Below are 24295 nucleotides of genomic sequence, written 5' to 3'. Positions count from 1 at the left end.
GAATCTTACCAGACCCTCTACTGGAGTTTTCTCTGGATGCTGGATTATATCTATATTCTCTATGGCTTCTACAGAAATCGTTATGCGGTAGCATATATTTCATCCTGGAAACGCTGCTATAATCTGAGAGACTACAGTACTCCTCGCAGAGATTACGTCAAACCATTCCAATATTCATTTGGAAGCATGCGCGTAGCCAGAATTAAATTTGAGGGTGGGGCGGCTCGGAACTATTAAGCTATCATTTCTGGCTACTATAATTTATATATATAGGGAAAATTTGAAAGGTAGGTGTAAGAATGGAAAACGTATTTCTGTCTAAGAAAATTTGATATAAAGAGTTCGTATTTGAAATTAAATTGAAGAAACAATTTTGGGGTTTTGTTTAATATTCTTAGATTTACAGCCGCACTCAGAAACGTTCCTTATATTACCTCTAACGGGCACTTAACTAATGATCGTTAAATCTGTTAATTAATGTTTCCTCTCGGAGTTAAAAATTATGAAATAAAAATGTTAAGTATGGCCCCAGTTGCGGCCCTTCATTTTTGTGGCATCACTCACTTTTTTCGTTCAGTTTGGAATAAAATATAAAAATAACTATTTATATCATTTTGCGCGCGCTGGCTCAACAGACGCAATGGCTAAGTTAGCAGAGCACTGGCGTGCCATTCGAGAGATCCGAGTTCGAGTCCTAGGGCACGAAAATTTTCCTCTTCCTTTTTTATTTATTTATTTTTATTTTTTCTTGTTTAATTTTTGTAAACTATCTTTATTGAATTGTTTTGCTTTTTTGATCTAATTTTCGTTTGATTGATTGATTCGTTAATTTTTTTTTTAATTTAATTAAATTGTTTGCTAAGAAACATACGGCCAATTCTGGCATTTGTCTTTCAACTCTCCTCAGTCTGTCGAGAGACAAAAGTCTTTATTATTTCGGCAACTATCTTGAAAGCCCTTTTCTGTATTTCGAATAACTAATTGAAAGATGTTCTAATAGTGTTATTATATTTATCGTTTAGCATTAAGTTTTCTAAAAACTAAACGAAATTAAAAAAATATTTTTTTTAAAACAGGAAAAACTAAAAATTTGAGAAACTGAAAGTGAAAGAAAAAAGATGAATCAAAAAAGTTTCCAAACGTTAAATAAAATAAAAAATATGAATTTTTTAAGCAATAAAACTTAAAAAAAAATCGTTACCGAGGATTCAACTCGGATCTCTTGAATGGCACGAAAGTGCTCTGCACACTGGGCCATTGCCACTGTTACAGCAACGTTATTGAAATTCAAACAAACAAAAAATTTCAAAATCATTCGTTAAAGAGTTAAGTAAGGGTTTTTCTTTACTTAACTTTAATGTTCATTAAATGCCGTTAACGAGTCATTAACTGTGACTCTGAGAGGGGTTTTTTTTTTCAAATCGTTACCGAGGGTCACCTTAAGTAACCATTAAACGACTCTGAGTGCGGCTGTTAGTGATATTTCTTTTGCTTTTCCTGTAAATTTTCAAGTTTTTAGTTTAGTTTAGGCGCGAGAAGCAGTAAGTATAAAACTTCCATATGCATATATTATTCGGACCTTCCACTCGTGACCATCCGACATATAACTGACCGTGCGTAAAAGAACTTTTGAGCACGCAGTTTTGTAGCCTACTAAATTTAACTATAACAGGGTGCAAATTTCAAGTTTCTAAAAAAATCCCGCTGAGTTTTGATAATTTTTTTTAAGGTGTTACTCATATTTTTTATTCTTCCATACATTGTACATATATATGTATGTATGTTTGTATATATGTACATATGTACATATGTTTGCCTATTTTATATGAAGAAAAAAAAACGCAACACTGTCAGCAGCAAAAAAAAATGCTCAAAAGTTAATGCGATTTTTTATTTAGAAACTTAAAACTTCCACCTTATTATTATAGTAAAATTGAACGGGCTATGCATACTCCAGAAAATATATGAATATTAAGTATACAAAAAGAAAACGATCATTACTGTGGATCTCGAAAGCAGGGCTATTCAAGTCACCGGCACTGCAGACGCGATTAGAAGTGGCTGGAATGACTGGATTATTGGGAGCAAAGTTTTATTTGGCATCAACCACAGCATGTTTTACACCAATTCTTCAAAATTTGTTGACCCAGATAATTGTAATGCTTTCCACTCTTGATATTTGTGCTTCTCTCTCTGCCAGCTTGCTTCCCAGGTGTCTGTTATTTAGTATTTATGGATGTAAATCCCCCTAGTCATTTACTTTAGCGCGTTTTTTTTTTTGTTGTCGATAACAACAGTTGACTAAATACTATCCGAAGGTGAGTTGAGAAAAGTTTCTTTGCAAAAACGCTTTGATGAATTATTTATGTTTGCAAATTTTATAATTTCACAAAACCCGTTTTTGCGCAAAATTGGATCAAAAAGTGTGAAATTTTACGATTTAGAAGTTGCTAATAGAGCAATATCGGATGTGTATTAGAGATGGGCACGGGGCTAAATATTCAGTCCCGATCCCGCCCATCCCGAAATTGAATTTTTAAAGCCCGAGCCTGCCCATCCCAACGTTTTTCAGAATTGTATCGCGGGTCCAGTAGGTGCTGAAATCTACCACTAAGAAAAATTCACATGTCTTTCAAATTAATTTTTAATTTGATGAAAAACATTATGAAAGATCTGGCATCTTCCGATTAATTATTTTGTTTTGCTTTGCTGTTCAGTTTCGTCTCAATAAAACATAAGAAATTGCATATTTCGTACAACGTTTTTAATGAAGATTTTCTGATTTTGCGGAGGTCGCAATTTTATCGGGAGTGTAGGGAAAAGATTTTGATCCCGTTCCACCCGCAAAATTTGTACAGAACTTCCCGATACCGGCCATCCCAGCCATTTTGAAATCAGTACCGTGGGTCCCGCGGGTCCCGATATCCCGCGCCCATCTCTAATGTCTATACATACATATATATGTACCCGCATTAAGACGCCTCACGAAAAAAAATCGCTGCTTCCCAAAGCGATCAAAAAATATTTGGTAATTTTATGCCCTACCAAAAGTATTTTGGCTCAATTCGGCATCGCCCATGCGTTGGGTCGTGTTGAAATAATAACATTTTTAATGCAATTTTCGGTCGTTTTTTTGAGCATTTTTCATAGAATTGAATAACTCAGCTAAATATATTTTAGCCGATTTTAATGTTCAATTCACCATGGAAAAGATATTTCCTACTGCCATCGATTTCGGGTTCCTTTGAAACATGTCAGCTCTTCACGTGATCATTCACACTGCTCTAAGTTTTTCTGATAGCTCAGTTTCTCAAAAAGCTTACATAAACTTAGATAATATGTAGAAGAATGAAAGTCTAAAGGAATTGCACTGAAGTTTTTTCAGCTGTGACAAACGAATCAAATTAATCAAATTTTCCTAAAATTTTTTATCAAATTTTAAAGCGTTTATTTCTTAATCGTTCAATAAGTTAATTGTAAAAACAAACATTTTAAAAGCAAGCTTTCTAAATAGATATGAACGAAATAGGACCATAAATACTGCTTCACCAAATATATCGGCAACTAGTTAGTACACGTTCTAAATATGAGCCAAATCGAACTACAAATACGGGTTTTTCTAATATCTTGACTCCTGTGCCACCTATCGGATTAACTCTTTCGTATTGCATTGTCATCGGGTTCTGAGCCCACTGTGAAGTTTCAAAGTCATCGTATAGGTCATCGAGAAATTGGTCAAAAATTTATTGAAAAACACATACATACATACCGAGCATGTTAAATAAAAGCTTGTGATAAAAATTAGCCCATTCTTTGTGAGTACATTTATTTGAATTTTACTTAAAATACAGAAAATTTTCCTTCAAGCATAACTTGGCTAAATGGCTGATTTATTTGCACTTTTAACACACATCCATATATTTATAAAACTTGCATTTCTAATTTTGATTGAATTGCATACAAAAATCATTCATTTTTAACATTCAGAGGAAAAAGTGGGAGTTGTAGATTTAATCAAATTTATGGAAGGAAGAGCGATTGTTTTTTGGTTTGATGTTTTGGGAGGCATAATAGTACCTAATGAATACACATATGTATGTATGTACGAACAAATGTTTGCATATGTATGCATGTACTAAGTACGTAGGAGCAAAGGAAACGGAAAAAAGAGCTACTGGTATAGTGTTAATGTGAATGTATGTATGTACACAAGAAATAGCAGCGTTTCAGCGAAAAATACTAATTTGGTTGGCGTCCGTTTAACGTTAACTAATTGAACCTAATTTACATGCATTATCACTATCTAAACCAGCGCGTCAGCTAAGACTCGCTAAAAGCTTAACGCCACTAGAAACTAGAACTAGTGGGCAGCAGGCTATCAACATACGTACTATTCAATGTGCCCACAGAAACTTAATCCATATGTACCCAACAGGCAATTTTTGTTGCCGGGAATATGAAAACGTCTCGCCCTCGGCAATAAAATTTATAACCAGTCACTCTAAAAAACGTCCGCCGAAGGTAACTCGCCTGTTCGAATCGTTTTCTTATTACCTGAATGAGTCGATTTCTTATGGCTTTATTATTGTTACAGGCGATATTTGAGCAATAATTACTCGGAAAAATTTTATTATTTTTAATATTTATTTATTTTGAACACAAAATTAGATTTTTTTAGAATGCTGTTGGCGCACAATTTGTCAATTTTTTTGTAAGATATTCCTAAAATGACGTGAAAGAAACGATGTTGCCGATTTCTCAACATTGGCGATTGTTTCCTATTTCTCATGTTTTGCATGGTGGGTATAGAGGTATGTACGTAGGTACATATGTATGTATGTATGCTATGATAGTTTGTATACACTTTTAAGTTGTTTCTGCTACACGTGTAGTCTTTTGTGTATCGGCTATATACATACATAGTACCTAAGTCTATATACAATACCTAGGCAGCAGCCTCAGCTTGACCATTAACCTGTCTTCGCTCTCCTTTCCTCATAATTACATACATACTTACCTACATTCACACATACATAAGTATGTATGTGCAAACACAGCGAGGTAGGGTTTTAAATTATTTATAACGAAGCGTGACTTTTACTATTTGAATGATTCACATTTGCGACGCGTAATTTCGCACACCTTTATTGTTTTCTTTATTTATTGTCTGCGTCTTTATTACTATTTTAATGTTTCTATTTGCGTATCTTTTCTAACCTAGTAAAACTCAGAATACCTATGTATGTATGCATTTATAGCTTTTTCAAGTGCGGAGCAACTTTAATAGTAAATCTGCCCAGTACTTGTCTTTATCGCATTGAGAAAACTATGTCAGACTGGAAGAAGAGTACATATCGTTGGTCCCTACGAAGAGTAGCACATTTCACTATTTGCGTGGAAGAGTAGCACATTTCACTATTTGCGTGGAAGAGTAGCACATTTAGGGTTTAAACTAAATCATAAAAGCATAATTTATATTGGAAATTCAAGTGCTTATTTTATATTTCTATAATTCAATTACACTGGTCTACAAATTTCAACTTTTTTTCTGCGAATAAGACGGGACCTGGTGTTTCTGAACGGATTTTTCGTGCTGAACACGAATCCGGGGTCAAAAATGTCCCATCACGTCACGTTTTCGAGAAAAAAGGGGTTGAAACCCCTAAAAACAGCGTTTTTGGCCATTTTCGAAAAATTATAGAGCTGAACCCTGACGTGGTACAAATTTTGCATATATCAGAAATTAAAGGCTAAACCGTGCCCTTTCGAATGAGCCCTATGCCGAATTGATCGCGTGCACCCTTAAAGCAGGGGGTGTATTTGTGTTTAGGGGTGCAGGAAAAATTGATCACAGAAAGAATTTAATCTTAAACGATCATAGAAAATTAATAATGCCAAGGTTTTAACTATATTAAAAGTCGCTGATTACGAATCTGCAGTTAGATTTTAAAAATTTAAGATGACGGGTCGAATATGGTGGATATAAAAATTGGACTCCTAGACACAAATACACCCCCTGATCTAAGGGTGCATGCGATTAATTCGGCATAGGGCTCATTCGAAAGGGCACGATTTAGCCTTTAATTTCTGATATATGCAAAATTTGTACCACGTCAGGGTTCAGCTCTATAATTTTTCGAAAATGGCCAAAAACGCTGTTTTTAGGGGTTTCAACCCCTTTTTTCTCGAAAACGTGACGTGATGGGAAGTTTTGGACCCCAGATTCGTGTTCAGCACGAAAAATCCGTTCGGAAACACCAGGTCCCGTCTTATTCGCAAAACCCTTGTAGACCAGTGTTATGAAACTCATGAAATTCAGACGGTATATAGCGTTTAGTGATCATTTGCCGGCGATCATCCACTTTTCTTTTTTTTAAGGCATTTTTCCCCTTTAAGCTTTATGCAATTTATATTGTTTTATGGTTAACCACTGAAATTTTGTTTTCAGTATATTCAATTTCAATTAAAATTAAGTTCATTTAAAAAAACCATGTAAACCCACGCTTAAAATTTTGTAGAAATCTAAAAAAAAATTAACTAATTTTCATTCAAATTTCAAATTTTGTTTACTCAGAAGTGTTACAATTTTTTTTGAATATGAAGCTTTATAGCCGATTCAATTTTAGTGTGATAATGTGCAAGTTTCAAGAGCCTTAAAACCTTTGATTCTTTTTGTCGCATTCGCTACCATATAACGAATAAACACAATTTATTTTTATATGGAAGAAAACTGCAACAACGGAAATTTTTAGCCACTTGAAACTTGCACATTATTGCAATAAAATTGAAAGGGCTTTAAATCTATATACTCAAAAAATTCTGAGAAAATAATTTTGACATTTGCTTTGAAATGAGGTGCTCTTGATATGACTGCATGTACATTAGGGTGGTCCAAAACAGTAAAGTCGGAATTGTAATGATTGTTCTATATATAAAAAAGTGTACCCCTATTTTTTTAATTTTAAAATCAAAAAATATTTAGAGGTCGCTCAAAGCGCTCAAAGTTTTCCATGTATTTTTATATGGGGAAAAATAACTTTTCGTAGAAATGGTATAGAATTCTTGAAAATCAATACTTTCGATCGGAAAACTCTGGTTCTCTTCAGGAGACTTACAATAATAATACCCAAGTATTTATTTAACCATTTTTTAATACTAACGATTTTTTATTTGTCCCCCCACTGCATTTTTCGAGGTTTTTGAAATGTTCTACTCTTCCACACACAAATCTGAAATGTGCTACTTTTCGACGCGAATAATGAAACGTGCTAGTCTTCCACGGTAATTTGAGATGTGCTACTCTTCGTCGCGAGCGGCGATATTTACAAACATATTTCGGTATTTCTTTTTAATTAGATCGTGAGTAATTTAACCGGCAGTTGTCTTAAGTCTGTCAAACTCAAGAATTTCCCAAAAATATCCAATATTTTTTTTTTGTAAGCGTGAACGAAGAAAATACTAATTACGATCACAGCTACATACATATGTACGTAGAAGGTTAAATAAGTGTTTGCTCTCAACAAATTTACCTAAAGCACAATAAAATTACATATCTACTGTTTTGGTGCGACTGCTAACATCGGGCGCCTAAATGCATGCTATATAAATTTATGAAATTTTTGCATATGCACTTCTCAACTGCCACTTAATAAAACTTTCTTACGTTGTACTCCCTTATTCTAGAACCCGAGTTTTCGTTATTCGTCATTCGTAGCTACGTTATGAAAATCGTGCTGCAACCGTTGCGGAAGCATGTGCAGCATTGCCACCTATCAGTGGTTTTTCGAAGACAGTTGTATGAAGGAAAACAAAGTGGAAAGGAATTAAAAAAACACTCATCAAGTGCTTATTTATAGAAAAAAATTTTCATTACATACATATTTAGAATAAAACGATGGATTCTATTGCATTTGCAATTATAGCAGCGGAGTAAGATCGTGCTGTGGAAATGGATCCACAAAGATTTGCGTCGGTTGTCGGGCATAGTAACCATGGACGCATCTACATATGTCAGCTTCTGGTTGAATTGTTAAACCAAAAGCCATAACTCCTCCTATGCCTGAAGAACTGGTTCTCAATCAGTGTTGCCACTATTGGCCTTTTTCGACTAAATTTGGTCGGAAATAAGAATCAAAAATTTTGTACGCCCAAGTATGGCTTTGAAAGTCCTTCACACAATTTTATATCCCGCGAACAACAAGTCTGTTTTAGTGCTATTCAAGACCTTTAATTTAAGCCTAGGTAGAAGTCTCTAGGCCCTTTGAGAGCTAAATTATTACGATTCTGAAGTTAAACTTCGAAATTTCATTCGACATTTTACGCAATTTTTTTTCTAATTTCGGAGTAAAAACTAGTGCAGCAAACATTTAATCTTAAATAAATGAATTTTATGTATGCTTTCCGAATGCTTTTCTGTAATTGAAATTTATTTGGTAGGTTGTAAACGATTTTGGTCGGATTTGGGAAGAAAATTGGTTGGAAAAAAATTGTTAGTGGCAACGCTGTTCGCAATCCAGTTAATGCAATAACAACTTCTTCCAAGCCATTGAAACTGCACTTTGCTGGGTCCACCACCTGTTGCGCTTGCTTCTGCCCTCGGCCGCGCTTAGGGATTATAACCCTTACTAAGAAGAACTCTCCTTTCTGTGTTGCCGGAGAGAAGGGGCTTCCGCATGTCAAAGGCATAAAGCATTTCTTATACCCGCATCGAAATTTACAAAAAGTGCATAATGCAAACCGAATTTATTGATAAACTAGTGCTCGGAAATTTTAAACATTTCTTCTAAATTAAAATTTAATCCTTAGGTTATACGTGTATGTTAAAGTCTTTAGATGCGGGTTATGCGTTTGGACACAATAACCGAAAATCATTGTACAAATAACTAAACCGTACCCAAGTTGCTCGATAAGGGGCAACAAACATCGGGGCATATTCTCGTACGAATCGAAAATGACAAAAAAATTTCATCAATTTCTATACAAAAAATTTCAAATCTTCGAACATATTTTATTTGGAAGAAAATTCGTGAACAAAAAATTGTCAAAAATCAACACTTACCTACATATGTAGCTATTTCAAATTTGCACTTTATTGTACTAAAATTTAAAGAGCTGCGTACTCAAAAAAATTCTAAAAAATCTGATTAAACAGTTTCCAATTTTGATGAACGTTTCTTAAAATTGTGGAAAAAGTAAAAGAATCGGCTAAGAACCGGCCAAAAACGGCGATGCCGATGCCGATTATTTTGGCCGATACTTGCCGATGCCGATTAATCGGTCGGACTCTACTCAGATATGTGTTTTTGAGCTATAACTCTAACTTCATATCTAAATTATAAATTGTATGCGTGCTATATATTAAAATGAACCTATATCAGTTGTATGGGAGCTAGATGTTATAGTAAACCGATTTCGATCCTTTTAAGAGATAGTGAATTTAAGCAATTTTTCATGTACCGCTATTTCGAAAAGTGAAGCCAATCGGGGAAAACTGGGGACGCCATTGAATTTAGAAGGCTCCAATTATGTTGGACCGACTATCAGAACCTTTGTCGAGAAACAGCATCATTAAAAGTAGTAAATCGGGGCTTTTACACACTTCTAGAGAAAATTTTTTGAAGCATTTTACATGTATACATATGTAACGTTATAAGTACTAGTAATTATAAAAAGATTTAGATCGTTTCGACGTATTTTCCAAATGTGCCTTCAATTAAGATTGATTCAAAACTTTTTTGAGTCTACAAATATACGTCTATGAATTATATCCAAAAGCAAAAGCTTAATATAGTTTACAACAATGAAAATAAAGCTACATAAATAACACAACGGTTAGCAGCTTTTTAGACTTGCCCATATGCGAAAGGCAAATTTAAAAGAACACCGACTAATATTTCCTGCAAACACACATCAATTTACATCTTTTATCTCGCTTTCGACACAGAATTGTTTCCGTACAAAATTACGCAAAAAAGCTGTCAATTTCTTACTCGTTCGTTTTTAGGCATGCCATTGTTACGAATTTCGAAAGTTCAAAAATACGATTCGGATTGCAGCATACTATTTATACGATTCGTAGTAAAATCCGAATACGAAAGTGTTGCAGAATAGGGGTGATAAACTCGTGGCACTTCAAAGGATGCTCGGCCTAGTTTGATGCATCCTCTGGACGCTGCTTTCGGGGCATTTTGCGAACTCTGCAGGCTTACAACCATGCAGAGGTGGTAAATGAACTTTACCATTGGCCACAGTGCCTACTCACCTTTTGTGATCAAATAATTTCCTTTTCATCTACTGTTTACTACTTTCATTATTATTTTTAAACGACTTCAAAAAAAGCGGTTATCAATTCGACAGAATATATATATTTTTTTTGACGTAGAATACGTCTTACCTTAAGGTATGGGGGCTATGTTCAAATGTTGTAGTTGTAATTTTTAGAGCTTTACAAAAACGCTTATTGCACGAGAACTAATAAAGCGATTTCAAAGAAAAGTGTGGCGTTTCAAAGATAAAATTCCAAACCTGTCGACAGATTCATTTTTGTAAATAACCAATTCGGTTTCTGTCGTAAAAACAACGGTAAACATTGCCTTATTTTGGGGTCAATTTTGAGCCTTTAAAGTGCTCTAGCAACTTATTGTTGGCATATATAACTTTCATTTTCGGGATATAGGTTCTTTGGAGCAGTAGAAATATTATCGGGTACAAATTTTATATAAATTTAACAAATATTGAGCATTTTAAGGCAAAAAATTGTTGAAAAAATTTGCAAATTTTTTTCATTACCAAAATGCTCGAAAACCGCTCGAATGATTTTGTTTTTGTTTTCTTTAATCAAAAATTCAAGAGTTTTCCTTTCGTTTGGTATATGGGAAGTATTGGTTGATATCTTCTATATATGTTTATTTTATTCAAATATATGGGCATAAATGATTTTCCATACAAAATCACCTCGTCATCATTTTGCAAACACGTGCATATGTTGGAAGTGTGGGAAGGAGACAAAAAGTATGTATGCGTATGTAATGCGGCTTTTGATAAACAGAGGCGCGCTATTTATAACCTAATCGCAGCGTGTGTACATATGTAAATACATACATACGTACATATGTTGATTGCAGTTAATGTGGATCTGTTTCTATTCTTAGTGTGTGATTTCGTTTTTGACTTGGATATGCTCTTAACCATACCACGTATTCTACGTTTAAATATAGCGGCTGTATCTCCGATACAGCCTGCAGACCAAGACGAAGGCGCTGGACTGTTCCTTTTTTTAAGGTGTATTACCGCATAACTTTGGACCACGTGAACCGTTTTCGATAATTCTTTTTTTTCGGAAAGGGTGTATCACACTGGGGGCATATTCCAGTTTTTGTACGAATCGAAAATCACGAAATTTTCCTAGCATTTTCTATGCAAAAATTTCAAATATTCGATTCGTACGAATACATGACTACGCCTCACTAATTTGTAAATTTATTGTTGATTTTATTTTATTATTCAGTAATAAATTTAAGTACAATTAATTTTTTGCTCTTTATTTTCAAAAGACTCCCGATATTCGCACATTTCTGGACATTGCTTTGCCTGCAGCATATATTAGAAAAGGAGATGGTGTTGACCAAGCTACAGCACCTTCCACAAAACCTTCAAAGGATGAAGATATATCCAGACATTGTTTGTTTGAGGAAGAGCAACATCGCGCTGTTCTAACGCATAGCTTCTTGCCACTCGAAATCGAAGAACTACCACATGAGGCCAAGGATGTACTCAAACGCTTGCTAGAGGTGGATCCAAAACAGCGTTTGCATTCGGTCTTGACACTGCAAAAAATCGCACTATACAAAAATTTTAAAATTGATTCAAAATATTTGCTCAATGTAAGTTGATAGTATGTAACTGTGTTTCTTTTAACGCACATATCTATGCGCAAATCTCACGAACGCGTTTTTGATCGAAAATGGCGGCACACTTATTCCATCGCGAAATTTTATTTAAATAAAAAACTAAGAAACGTATCTATATCTATGTACGTTCTTATGTATACATAGTATAGTCTATATATAGTATAAAGGAAAGTCAAGATTCTTTGAAATCTTGAAAACTACGGAACGGATTTGGACGAGATTTTCTCTAATATATGTATTCTTAGCGATAAGAGAGTGACCTTTTGGTATTTAACATGTCTATAGGGTTGCCACCTGTATAAAATATTATAAGATCCGCACCGTTTTTCTGAAGTGAGATGTCAAATGAAAGGCTTTGGCCGGTAGGTGTTCAATAATGTATTATCTTTTAAGTAGGGTTGCCACCTTTATAAAAATTATAAGATCTTCACCGTTCGTTGGACTAAAAAATTACGTACCAAGTGAAAAGATATGGTCTCCGGATGTGCAATAAGCTTTTATTTAATTTTAGTGGGGTTGCCACTTATATAAAAATTAGCATTAAAGGCATTATTTGTTAGCTACATCAGATTTGCACAGTTCATTCGATTAAAAAAAAATAGGTTTGAAAGAAAAGGGCTTGGCCTTCAGATGTGCAATAAGGTTTAATTTTTCGATAAGGGTTGCCACCTTTTTAAAAATTATGAGATCTTTGCCACTCGTTGAATTATTAAGATGATTAAAAATTATGTGACTTAATTTTGTTAACAATATACAACATTTAATTTAAAGAATCTATTTGTACAAATCGAATGTAATTAACAAGAAACGCCTTGACGTATTATAAGTAAGGTAGTAGTTTTTAAATAGGTGACAACCCTACTAAAAATAAAGGTTTATGGTGGATGTGCAATCCAGAGACCGTTTCCTCTCACTTGGTACCTATTTTTTTAAGTGCAATGAACGGTGAAGATCTTATAACTTTTATAAAGGTGGCAACCCTACTCAAAAATAATACAATATTGAACACATAGACGTCAATCCCTTTCATTTTAAATCTCACTTTTTGTAATTCCACGAACAGATCTTAAAATTTTTTAGATGGGTGGCAACCCTATTGAAATTCTAAGTACCAAAGGTCCCATCGTTACAAATTATAAAAGAGAAAATCTGGACCAAATTCGTTCAGTAGTTTCCGAGATTAGCGTGTTCAAAGAATCTCTAAACATAAAAAGAATATAAAAAACTGGAAGGTCGTTTTAAAAAGTAGCATGTAGCTCCGTTGTTTTTGGTACTAGTACTTTAAAATTTTTATTGAATCTGTGAAAAACACAGTTTCCGAAAAAGTGTTGGTTAGGCCTTTGTGAATTAAGCTAACGATATGTACTTACACATTTACATATACATACATATGTATGTATGTGTTTTTTACTCTCCTTTCAGCTCAATGATTTATGAAACTTATCTTTTAATTAACTTTGTATACTCCATTTGTGAATACTTCTTTACCAACAATAATTTTCTTTGCAGCTCCGTCCAATGGATCTGATAAGCCCTGAAGATATTGTTGCCTTTACACATTCCTCCGAAGACGAAAGTGACTGGGAAGAAAGACAATTTTACAAATTTTAAATCCAACAATAATTAAGTAATATCAGTCAAGTCTATACTTCTATTTAATACAAAAGGATTCATGTATGAATTCCTGCAGAACAAAATGTGTCATATACATACGTACAAAAAGTTTCGATATAACGGAGATGAAGGGTTTGAACAAATGCTACGTTATATTTACAGTTTCGTTATATTTATAGAATATCAAAACCTCGATATAACGAAATTTGCAAAATTGACAAAAAAAAAGTGTTATAAGCAGATCTGAGCGACACCTACTGCGAAGTACCCTCCGGGTAACGTGGTGTGTTCGTATACACGAAGTTGCAAGCGAAAATTAATTACTGCAATGAATCTCAAGAAAATGGTCAAGAAAAAGTTGCCATTATTTCGTGTGTAAATCCAAGGAATTTTGACATCTGATAATTCACCAGCCTGTTGCCACGCTCTTTCCTCAAGAAATAATGGAACGGACATATATATGTACATATATATCTGTTGCAAGCATGGGTTGCCTTGTGCTCTTTTTTCACAAAACAACTTTAGAAAACTGTAGTAGAAAGCGTAGAAAATTTCTTAAGAACTGCGTACTGCCTCAAGAAAATTTTACACAAGAAAATTGCTTAGCCATTTCTTCTACGTCATTTTATACGGAGTTTTTGCTTTTCTTGAGAGCCGCATACTTGCCATAAAATTCAACGCGCTAAAGTAGATACATAACCATAAAAATATTCACACTTTGCTATGTAGAGGCTGGCTATTGATTCGACACTTTGTTTGCATGCTCAAAATTTCTTCGTTGCGTCTGTGGAGCATTTTGTTGGGAAAATCTCGCAACAAGGCGGTTTTTTCAGGGTCCCAGCAAAAATTTCGTTTTATAAAGGTTCGTTATATCGAAGTTTCATTGTACTATAAATAAAATGTACGGTTTTTTGAAAATTTGTGTTTCAGAGTTTTAGTCCTATAATAAAAATAACTTAATAAAAACATAATAATCTGAAGAAAATGAGTTGCATAATGCGGTACAGAAGCAAAAAAATAAAAATAAAATTTAGTACATAATAGGCATACGTAGCCTTTGTAGTGTATATTATAATTACACAGTGCTACAAAAACAAATTGGTTGCATTTACTTTTTATGTCCTGTAGTCAGGGCCGTTGAGAGAAAACTCGGGTCCGGGGTTAAAAAAATCACGGGCTCCCATATATAAAGTGTATAAAGTTAAAAGCATATGGCCCAAATCGCCGAAAAAGAAACCGAGGGGAACAAATTTTTTTTCTCAGGTTTGGCAGATTTTTGATTATATCTGGGTCAAACATATTCTGAGGTATCAGACAATATACATAAATATTAACACGAATCACCTTCCCTCCCTTCCAAATTTAAATTAAATTTCGCGTCGATCTATTCGTGGCGATTTTTTTTTAGATATTTTTGGATGTATGTACATAGCTCAGTGGTTAACGCTTCTGACTTTGAACATCGATTACGCAGGTTCGATCCCTGCTGAAGTCTAGAAAAAAAGAAGTCTGATGAGGAGATGTGGTGATCTCCGAAATAGCTGCTATAACTTCTACCGCTTAGACTTTGTTGCTTTTTCAATTTTTCCTAATAAACAATCGTGGTACAAGGCTCAGTAAAAATATTAAAAATAAAATGTTAATAAGCCACAATAACATTGACAAATACATGCTCTAGTTTTCTGTTTATATATGTTGAAAAATTAAATAAAAAAAATTCACGTTGAATGCTCCCTCTTTTTTGGAAAATACTTGAAATTAATTTCAAATGTCTGCAATTCTTTAAAAAAATATTCATAAACATTTCTCCATAGGATACATTTAATTACAAAATGTATTTCATTCGTTATCTATACTAATATATATTTTGAAAGCCGTTTTTTCGCTTTTTTTCTAATCGAAAAACTCGAGAACAGCCGATATTATTGAAATTTTGGACATCGACTCTAGATTTGAGGGTCGAGGGTAGTTTAGAGATATATAATATCAACGCCAAACTCATGGAAAAAAATGGCAGTTATTGAAAAAGGGGGCGTGGAACCTCCCATACAAACTGAATTTCTCACACCACATACACATTCCAATGTGAGAAATTCAGTTTGTATGGGAAGTGCCACGCCCCATTTTTCAATAACTCCCATTTTTTCCATGAGTTTGGCGTTGATATTATATTATCTCTATACTAAGTTGCAGCACTCTTCGATGAATACTTCCAGAGATATGTTGTGTGAAAACTTTAGTTTGTATGGGAGGTGCCACGCCCATTGATATATCGAAATTATTCTTCTTCTATTCTCATCATTTGAAGGTCTAGAGTCGATGTCAAAAATTTCAAAAATATCGGTATAGCTGCTCTCGAGTTTTTCGATTAGAAAAAACCGCTTTGAAAATAAATAAAAAACCAGAGCTTTTTTTGAAAAATCACCAGGAATGGATCGACGCGAAATTTAATTGTCTTAGTGGTGAAAACGGCTCAATTTTCTAAGTAAAAAGTATTTTGGCGGAAATTTCTTGCACTATATGAGTCAAAGCCGTGTATGTGGAGGATTAAGTTCCCGATACTGCAGTTGTGAATTAAAAAAAAAAAAACAATGTTTAACAAAACGGTAAAAAATTATGAAATTTCGCCGNATTTTGGCGGAAATTTCTTGCACTATATGAGTCAAAGCCGTGTATGTGGAGGATTAAGTTCCCGATACTGCAGTTGTGAATTAAAAAAAAAAAAACAATGTTTAACAAAACGGTAAAAAATTATGAAATTTCGCCGCTAATCATTTCGATCTTTCCTCGACCTCATTTGTAAAGAAATGAATATTGTAGCAGCATGATGGTAAGTTATGTATATGCTTCGAGCCTGATGGTAAAATCACTTGATGGAGCCAGCAAGCTGGTGTCGTATATTTTCCCTTTAATACAAAACGGTTGTTGATTGGAAAAATATTTGCTTTTTTCCAGAGTTCATTGTTTTTCTATACCATTACTTATTGAAAATGTTTGCGTGTATGCTTTTATATGTATATGTAAGGAAAAAATTTTAGCTACCATTTTTAGCCACAACGACTTCTTTTAGTTCTTTTTTAGCCCTTTTTAAAGGAATTTCTCTACCACTAAAAGTGATTCGCGGCAACACTGCTTATATAACCAGATTTATTGAACTCTTGCATGTTTTAATAGTTTTATAAATTCGTACATACATAACGTCGATGTTTTTGCAAAACCGCCCATCGCCCAATTGCCAAACCGCCTATATTACGGCACTCAAATTTTACAGGTGAACGAAAAGGCGGTTTTTCTTTGGAGGCATTGCCTTGTTAGGCAGTGTTTTCTCTAGCTATTATTTTACAAATCTGTTGTTATATTACCGATTTAACGATTTTTATGCATAAATCTCGATGCCTGAAGTTCAGGGTTACCAAATCTCTTTTTTACCACAACGGCGATTTAGGCGGTTTTGCAACTGGTCGAACGGCGGTTTTGCAAAAACATCGACGATATGTACTTACATATCATGTACGTATGAATAGTAAACTATGTTACCATCTCATAAGCTGGTAACAAAGTATTGCCCCGTGGAATATGCAATGGCAGAATTTGCATAGTTGCTGAAAATTTTAACTGCATTATCCACGTACCTAGAATCGACTGACGTTTATGCAGGAAATAGTGCTTTTTGCGTTCCCGTACACTTCTGTAACTGTTCCCCTTTTACTCTCACTTGAGAAAGTAAAATTGTAGTTTGCCAACTGTGGATGTAGGCAAAGCCGTCAAACGGAAGTCATATTTTACCATCTTTAATACGCCATTTCTGATTTATTGTTAATTGCCTGGCCAAAGTAAAATAAGAATGAAAGTAAGAGGTTGCTAATGAAAAGAAAATGTGGGAAAAGCATTTTGGTTTTGTTTTTGTGTAGCAAAACTGCAATGAGAGGATGTAAGAAATGTCATCGAAAACACTAACAGCCGGTGTGAACAGGCTTCAGCCCACAATTCCAAAACTCGTTTTCAAGGTGTTTTCGTTGTCGGTCAGAACATGGTATAACGTGCAAAACAAGGCGAATTCGCCTTTCCACCTTGTATAAATTCGCCTTGCCTTGGAACTTGTTTGCTGTCAAAATCAGCTGCCAATTTTGACAGCAAAAAAGAAACATTGCAAAAGATCCACGTTATGTTGGTTTTTTCATCTTTTTGACCAATGATTTTTTTATCTTTGCCTCATAATTTTACAAATACGCTTTGAATGTGAAGCGGCAGCCACTAAAAAAATATTGCCAGAAATTACGTGTCACAAACTGATAACATTGATAAATAAACACGGATCCTTTGAGGCTTCCTAACGCTGGCAAAAGTGCGGCAGATAGTTAATGTGGGGAAGCGATCTGTCCAATGTTTTTGATTAGAGCAATAAGCCAAGCTTTGACCTTTGCAACTACGGAAATTTGATTAATAGGATAGTACAGAAAACACATATATTCTGCGAATAAATACGTAGATTAACGTAGAAAAACTAACAGGTTCAACTGGTGTCCTCAGGAAGCTTTGACAAGATTACATGTCGGCGCACAAGTTGCGAGTGTCTTCGAGAGAAAAGTGGTAAAGGGAGTCTGGCAACATGGCATTTCAATCGGTTGTGCGTTTCTATATGGAGATACCGACAGTGACGCGCATCTATACAACAGCATGTGTTCTGACAACGCTGGCGGTGGTGANGCTTAAGTAACCAACATTTTTGGACACCATGAATTTTTTAATGTATTCTGAAGAAAATCCCTCTCTTAAGTACCTCCCCGCTTATGTACCCAACCCGCCTTAGTACCTCAATTTTTCATGCCCCATTTACAATTTTACTTATAATTTTCCCCTTTTAAGTGCTCTTTTAAAATTCCTTAAAATATTTATGTATTTTGAAATTCAGTAGCAGCGCCACACACCTTCGGTAAAAAAAATTCTAAAAAAATCAACGGTAACTTTTGGCCACTTGAAACTTGCACATTATTGCACTAAAATTGAATTGGCTAAAAAACTGTATACTCAAAAAACACTTCTGAGAAAAAAGTTTGAAATTATGATGATTTTTTTTTTTAAGTGTTCTACAAAATCTTAAGCTTAGGTTTATATGGTATTTGTTAGGGAATGAACTGCATTTTAATTGATTGAAAAATCTTAAAAATTAATAAATAAACATAAGTGGCAAACAATATTATTGTGAATTTGGTACAAAATGATATGTCCAACTTTGACTTTTTAAACAATTTATTCTTGTAAAAAAGATATACCATTGCACTAAATATTTTTTTTAATAAAGTTTTTCTTTACATGTTTATGTATTTACATAATGCTACGATTTTGGTTTTTAACTATGTATACTTCATTAAATGTTGTTATTCAAGTATTTATGTAAGTTAACAAGAAGATGTGAATGAATTTTTCGTGAGGTACTTAAGCGGGTTTATTGTATAAAATTTGCTCCAGCTTTTGCTGAAAGGTAAATAAAAGCTCTGCGTACATTTTTAGCGCATAATGTCAAAAATGCCAACTTTTGAGTTGTGACTCTTTTGAAGACAGTGTGCGATATGTATGTAAATATGTATGTATGTAGTTCGTATGTTTCTCTTTTTTACTCAAAGTTATTGTCGTATGCTCGAGGAGAGCTTCTTCCGCGATCGCACCGCTGATTTTGTTATGATGTTCCTGTTTGGAGGTGGGCTAATGGTTTTCTTTGGACTCTTCGTAAATCTGCTTTTTCTCGGGCAAGCTTTCACATTAATGCTAGTTTATGTATGGTCACGCCGAAATCCGTTTGTGCGTATGAATTTCTTTGGTGTGTTAAATTTTCAGGTAATTCCCGTTCTTTAAAATTATGTAATCACTAAAGTAAACTTCAAGCCGTAGAAGTACGACTCTTAAAGTAGTAGTGTGTCTATGCCTAATTGTATCCCCTTGCAGGCGCCTTACTTGCCATGGGTATTAATGTGCTGTTCAATGATACTGGGCAACACTATTTGGGTCGATGTTGTTGGTATGGGTGTAGGCCATATTTATTATTTCCTTGAAGATGTTTTTCCGCTTCAAGCTAACGGCTATAGAATCCTCAAAACTCCGCATTTTTTGTAAGTCCCTAGATATTAAAATGCTCACATGCTGAAATTTATAACTAATAAAATGTATAAATCTTCATAGAAAAGTCTTATTTAACGAGCACATTGATAATAACAATCCTCCGTGGGTTGGCGACCGTCCAGGTGGCTTCCAATGGGGTGCTGATGAAGGAGAAAACTTGGGCGCTCAAGCACCAAACGTTGGTGCAGGTGATGGCAACGACGCTAATTTGAGGCGGTAAAACTTTCTTGTTTTATTTTTTTTTGGTTTTGTAATTTTATCACCCATTGTACTGAAAAAATTGCACATTCATTGCGAAAATGCATACGTAAGAAGGAAATGGCTTAGCACTTAAAAAAAGTATTGAAATAGTAAGACGGCAATAAATAAACCAACTAAAGATTTCTTTTATATTTGTAAATTTTCGGTGAAAGCAGAAATTTGTTTTAAGTCAGCTAATGGATTAATTGGTTAGCTTTTATGATGTGAAGTATGTTTTTTACCGTTTCCTGGTATAACTTATTCTTATACAACATGAAATATATCATGAATATGAAATATAAATAAAACTAGTTTTATTTCAAGGCATTGAAAAAGTTGGTTAACACGTTTTCGAATAACTATTGAAGACGTGGCTAAGCAAGCACTTTTTCTACGTTATGTTCAAATTCAAATTGTTTGCCAATTTTCAGAAATCACAGTGGAAAATAACTTTTAGGGCCGTTAGGACATTGAGTTAAATACAACGACTCCTTTATCGATTACATGTTAAATGAACTATGTCGAAACAGTCGTTAGTGTGTGGCACGCAGCTTAGAAACTCAAATAGCTTCTGAAAATTAAATTAAACTCGATGGCGCTGCACAGCAATTTACACTTTTGCTTGAAAGCTCTGTCGAAACAATCGTATGTGTGTGAAATACTAATAATAAAAATAAAAATGTTAATTGAAACAGCACATTATATCAAAGTATCATAAGCAATAACCGCCTAAGTCGAAACACTTGAATTCGAGAAAAAACGTTTTAAACATTTGAATCGTAATGTTATCCTTATGGGGTAACCAAAATATGTTCGTCTATAATTTTTTAAATAGCCTACACAAATACAAATGGAATAGTAGTTGCAGAATACGATAGCATATATAACTCAATTCTTTCTTAAGTCGACTCAGGCGGTTATTGCTTATGACCACAGATATATGTATACTTAAGGATACATACGTACATACCTCCCACTTTAAAAGGAATACAATCAACAACTTTGACTAATCATTTAATCATTATTTTGTCTGCAAACCAAACTTGACAAGGGATGACGGAAATTCGTTCCAAAATAAATAATCATTTAAATCTTTATTGCTATTTATTGGGATTTTTATGACTTCGCTTTGGAGATTTCTGCGTCAGTTGGTTTCATTTCATTTTTTTATTGTTATACTTTATTTGTATAAACCTTGAATTATAGTACGTTACTTCTATTTGATCCAAAACACGACTACATTTGATTGCCGAGTAAAACTTAACTTTTACTTTGACTTTTCAAGATAATGGTTATTTATTATATTTTCTGCAATTTTTAACTTGGAAAGTCATTTTAGTGATAAAACGTTTTTAAAGTTGAATTTTACAGAGCAGCAGTCAGGGATAGGGCTTGCTCGAGTTGAAATCGCAACCGCAGTGTTGCCCGAATTATTCAAGTATTATGTTCTGTGTGAATTTATAGCAACGTATTACCAGTTGGGCAGTTGCAACAGTGTTGCAACAGTCTGTGTTCGTCAGTGCGGCAGTAATGCCGCTTTTATTACGTACGTAGTCGGCAGTGGCTGAGCATGCTAATAGCTCTGAAGTGTCGGGTTCGAATGCCGTCAGGCACTTCATTATTTTTTTTTTCGAACCATGAAAAAACATCTGTGAAGTGCAGAAGGAAAACGTATTGAACGACAAATTCAATAAGAAAATTTTCAGAAAAACAGCCAAAACAATTTGCGATTCTTGTCTGTACATACATTTCTGCCGTACACTTTAGTGGAAAAACGGATCATCAAAGTATCCGAAAATCGAATCGGTAAACGGACGAAATCCGCATTTCATCCACTTTTTCCTTTTTCGGGCTTGAATCGTAACATCCGTTCACGGATCGAAAACGATACTAAAGAAAATTACGTGATACGTCAGGCAGTATAAGCTGAATCGGGACAAAGAGTACGTTCACGTATGTAATGATCCGAAAAATGCCCTGGCTAGGTTAATATCTGTCATTTTATTTACAAGACAAAACACATTGGGATCATATACATACATAAATAGCTGTACGTACATATTTATGTTCTGCCACAAGAGGAAATTTAACAAAAGAAATTAAGCTAATTTTTTTAACGGTTAGGGCTCGATATGTACTAAGTAAATAAATAAAAAAAAGGTTTTTTTATTGAGAGCGAGAGCGAAGCTCAGAGCGAAATCAAATACCGGAGCAGTGCTAGAGCGGAGCGATGAAAAAAAACCTTTGCTCCGATGCCCTGGTTGGAACAGCGTTCTTTAAATACAGTTTTAAACGCTAAAACCTGCTTCTAACTTTATTATGATTACTAGCCATGATAGTTTTAAACATTACAGTGAATATTATGTATGTGTTTACCGAGCAAATAAACGAAATATACTATAGAAAGGTAATTATTAAACATACCTAAATACATATGTAATCAAACGCCAATTACTATATATGTATATTTTAAATTTTATTTCCGCTTATGTTCAGTCAAATGTTTGTTCTCTTATTATCATTAACTACAATTTTGAATTTAGTGTTACCGTTTTTTGCATATTTTTCACTAATTACGCGTCTACTTGATTAACATTCTATAACTATTACATTATTACTCGTAGCATTAGCTCTTCTTAATCGATTACTTCGTTGAAATTTATAAGTAGATATAGATGACAGACGATAATATATATGTATTAGATAGTGGATTGTTCGCTGAAATGTCAATTTTGTAGTAATGAATAGATGTAGTTAATTGTTGAGATTAATCCTCGGCATTTGCAAGTTTCTTCCAACGTTCCATAGAGCTGAGTTACAACATTAAAAATTTCGTTTCGAACTCTGATCATGAATATATGTTTATATATGTATGTATGTAATTTATTTGTTGTGAGTTAGTCGTCGATACACAATGGAAACACCGAAGTTTTGATTGTTATGGTCGAAAACGTGATGACATTGCAATGCAAACAATTATAGTCGTTCGAATTTAAAAGTTATATAAATACAACATTTTTTATATATTTTCTATCTCAGGAAATTACTTCATTCACAATTTTACGTAAGTAATCCCCACAATAAGGTGGCTTAAATTAAAACTCTTTGCACTTAAGAGCGAAAAGAAACTAATCCTAGATTTCCACTAGGCATTAAATGGCAAAAATTACAAAATTGGGCATTAAAAAATAATCGTGTTATTACGTTAAAAAANATAGATGTAGTTAATTGTTGAGATTAATCCTCGGCATTTGCAAGTTTCTTCCAACGTTCCATAGAGCTGAGTTACAACATTAAAAATTTCGTTTCGAACTCTGATCATGAATATATGTTTATATATGTATGTATGTAATTTATTTGTTGTGAGTTAGTCGTCGATACACAATGGAAACACCGAAGTTTTGATTGTTATGGTCGAAAACGTGATGACATTGCAATGCAAACAATTATAGTCGTTCGAATTTAAAAGTTATATAAATACAACTTTTTTTTTATATATTTTCTATCTCAGGAAATTACTTCATTCACAATTTTACGTAAGTAACCCCCACAATAAGGTGGCTTAAATTAAAACTGTTTGCACTTAAGAGCGAAAAGAAACTAATCCCGGATTTCCACTAGGCATTAAATGGCAAAAATTAAAAAATTGGGCATTAAAAAATAATCGCGTTATTACGTTAAAAAAAAGTCATTAAGTTCATATCCCCATTCCGACTTTACTTATTTTTTTTTGAATGGCATACATATTTTGTCATTTCAATGCCTAGTGGAAATTCGGCATAAGAAAACACATATCCAACTAAAAAATAGCATCCAGATTCATAAATAAATAATAAAGAAGACTTTAAATGCTTTATAAATCGACAAATTTTATGAAAATATCACTTTATAAAGCTTTTTAAATCTATTTTATTTTTTTATGAACATGGCCATTAAAATATAGCGAAGGTCGGTAACGAAAATTCACAAATAAGCTAAACTAAACTAAAAAAAAAAACTAACTACCTAATAACTATTTGACAGAAGAGGGCGTATAATTAGTAATAATAATTATTTAGCATCGCAAGCGTTCAATTTGTTATGTTGTACGAAGTGAAGCACACACGAGCAAAATCTGTCACAATTCTATTCCTGAAATTTACGCTACTGGCCAAATATTCGACTGACTGATGGATCAACTGCTTCAGTGGCAGCGATCTCAAAAGCTGTCAGCATCACACCACAGCACGAAAGCAGCACCGCTGCACAGCGCTTGTATTTAAGAAGGCGCGAAACAAACAAACTGTTTACACGTTTTATAAATTAAACCTAAAAATAACTTAATTAATTTCACATTGCTACAGTAGCGAGTACCACAGTTATGTCGTCAGGTTTGCCGCCTGTAAAGAAAATACCAAGAGATACAAGATGTTATT

The 24295-nt window shown here is 33.9% G+C and overlaps 3 protein-coding genes across 3 annotated transcripts in view; 2 read left to right on the top strand and 1 right to left on the bottom strand.

The window, feature by feature from the left end:
• Positions 1 to 11537: 11537 nt before the first annotated feature.
• LOC108373055 (serine/threonine-protein kinase S6KL-like) lies at positions 11538 to 13753 on the top strand (the record flags this gene model as incomplete). Its single annotated transcript, XM_017628898.1, has 2 exons — positions 11538 to 11882; positions 13419 to 13753. Coding segments are annotated over 2 exons (447 nt in total), but the record flags the coding sequence as incomplete, so codon positions are not given.
• Positions 13754 to 17649: 3896 nt separating this feature from the next.
• On the top strand, positions 17650 to 20188 carry LOC108373054 (derlin-2-like). The gene is made up of 4 exons (XM_017628897.1): positions 17650 to 18225; positions 19104 to 19358; positions 19467 to 19630; positions 19701 to 20188. Exons 1-4 carry the CDS (start codon positions 18133 to 18135, stop codon positions 19858 to 19860), a joined length of 672 nt encoding a protein of 223 aa, XP_017484386.1. The 5' UTR covers positions 17650 to 18132; the 3' UTR covers positions 19861 to 20188.
• A 4050-nt stretch (positions 20189 to 24238) lies between these two features.
• Positions 24239 to 24295, bottom strand: part of LOC108373053 (protein phosphatase PTC7 homolog) — a gene marked incomplete at its 5' end in the record, with an annotated part of 1802 nt that continues 1745 nt past the window's right edge. The window contains one exon of the mRNA XM_017628895.1: positions 24239 to 24259. Within this exon, the coding sequence (XP_017484384.1) occupies positions 24239 to 24259 (21 nt within the window). The remainder of the gene's footprint in view (positions 24260 to 24295) is intronic.

The sequence above is a fragment of the Rhagoletis zephyria genome, unplaced genomic scaffold, assembly GCF_001687245.7.
Source record: "Rhagoletis zephyria isolate East Lansing unplaced genomic scaffold, Rhagoletis_zephyria_1.1 Rzeph_scaffold_06320, whole genome shotgun sequence".
Classification (NCBI taxonomy): domain Eukaryota; kingdom Metazoa; phylum Arthropoda; class Insecta; order Diptera; family Tephritidae; genus Rhagoletis; species Rhagoletis zephyria.
Note: the sequence above shows the minus strand (reverse complement) of the source record. Positions and strands in the feature narration are given on the sequence as shown.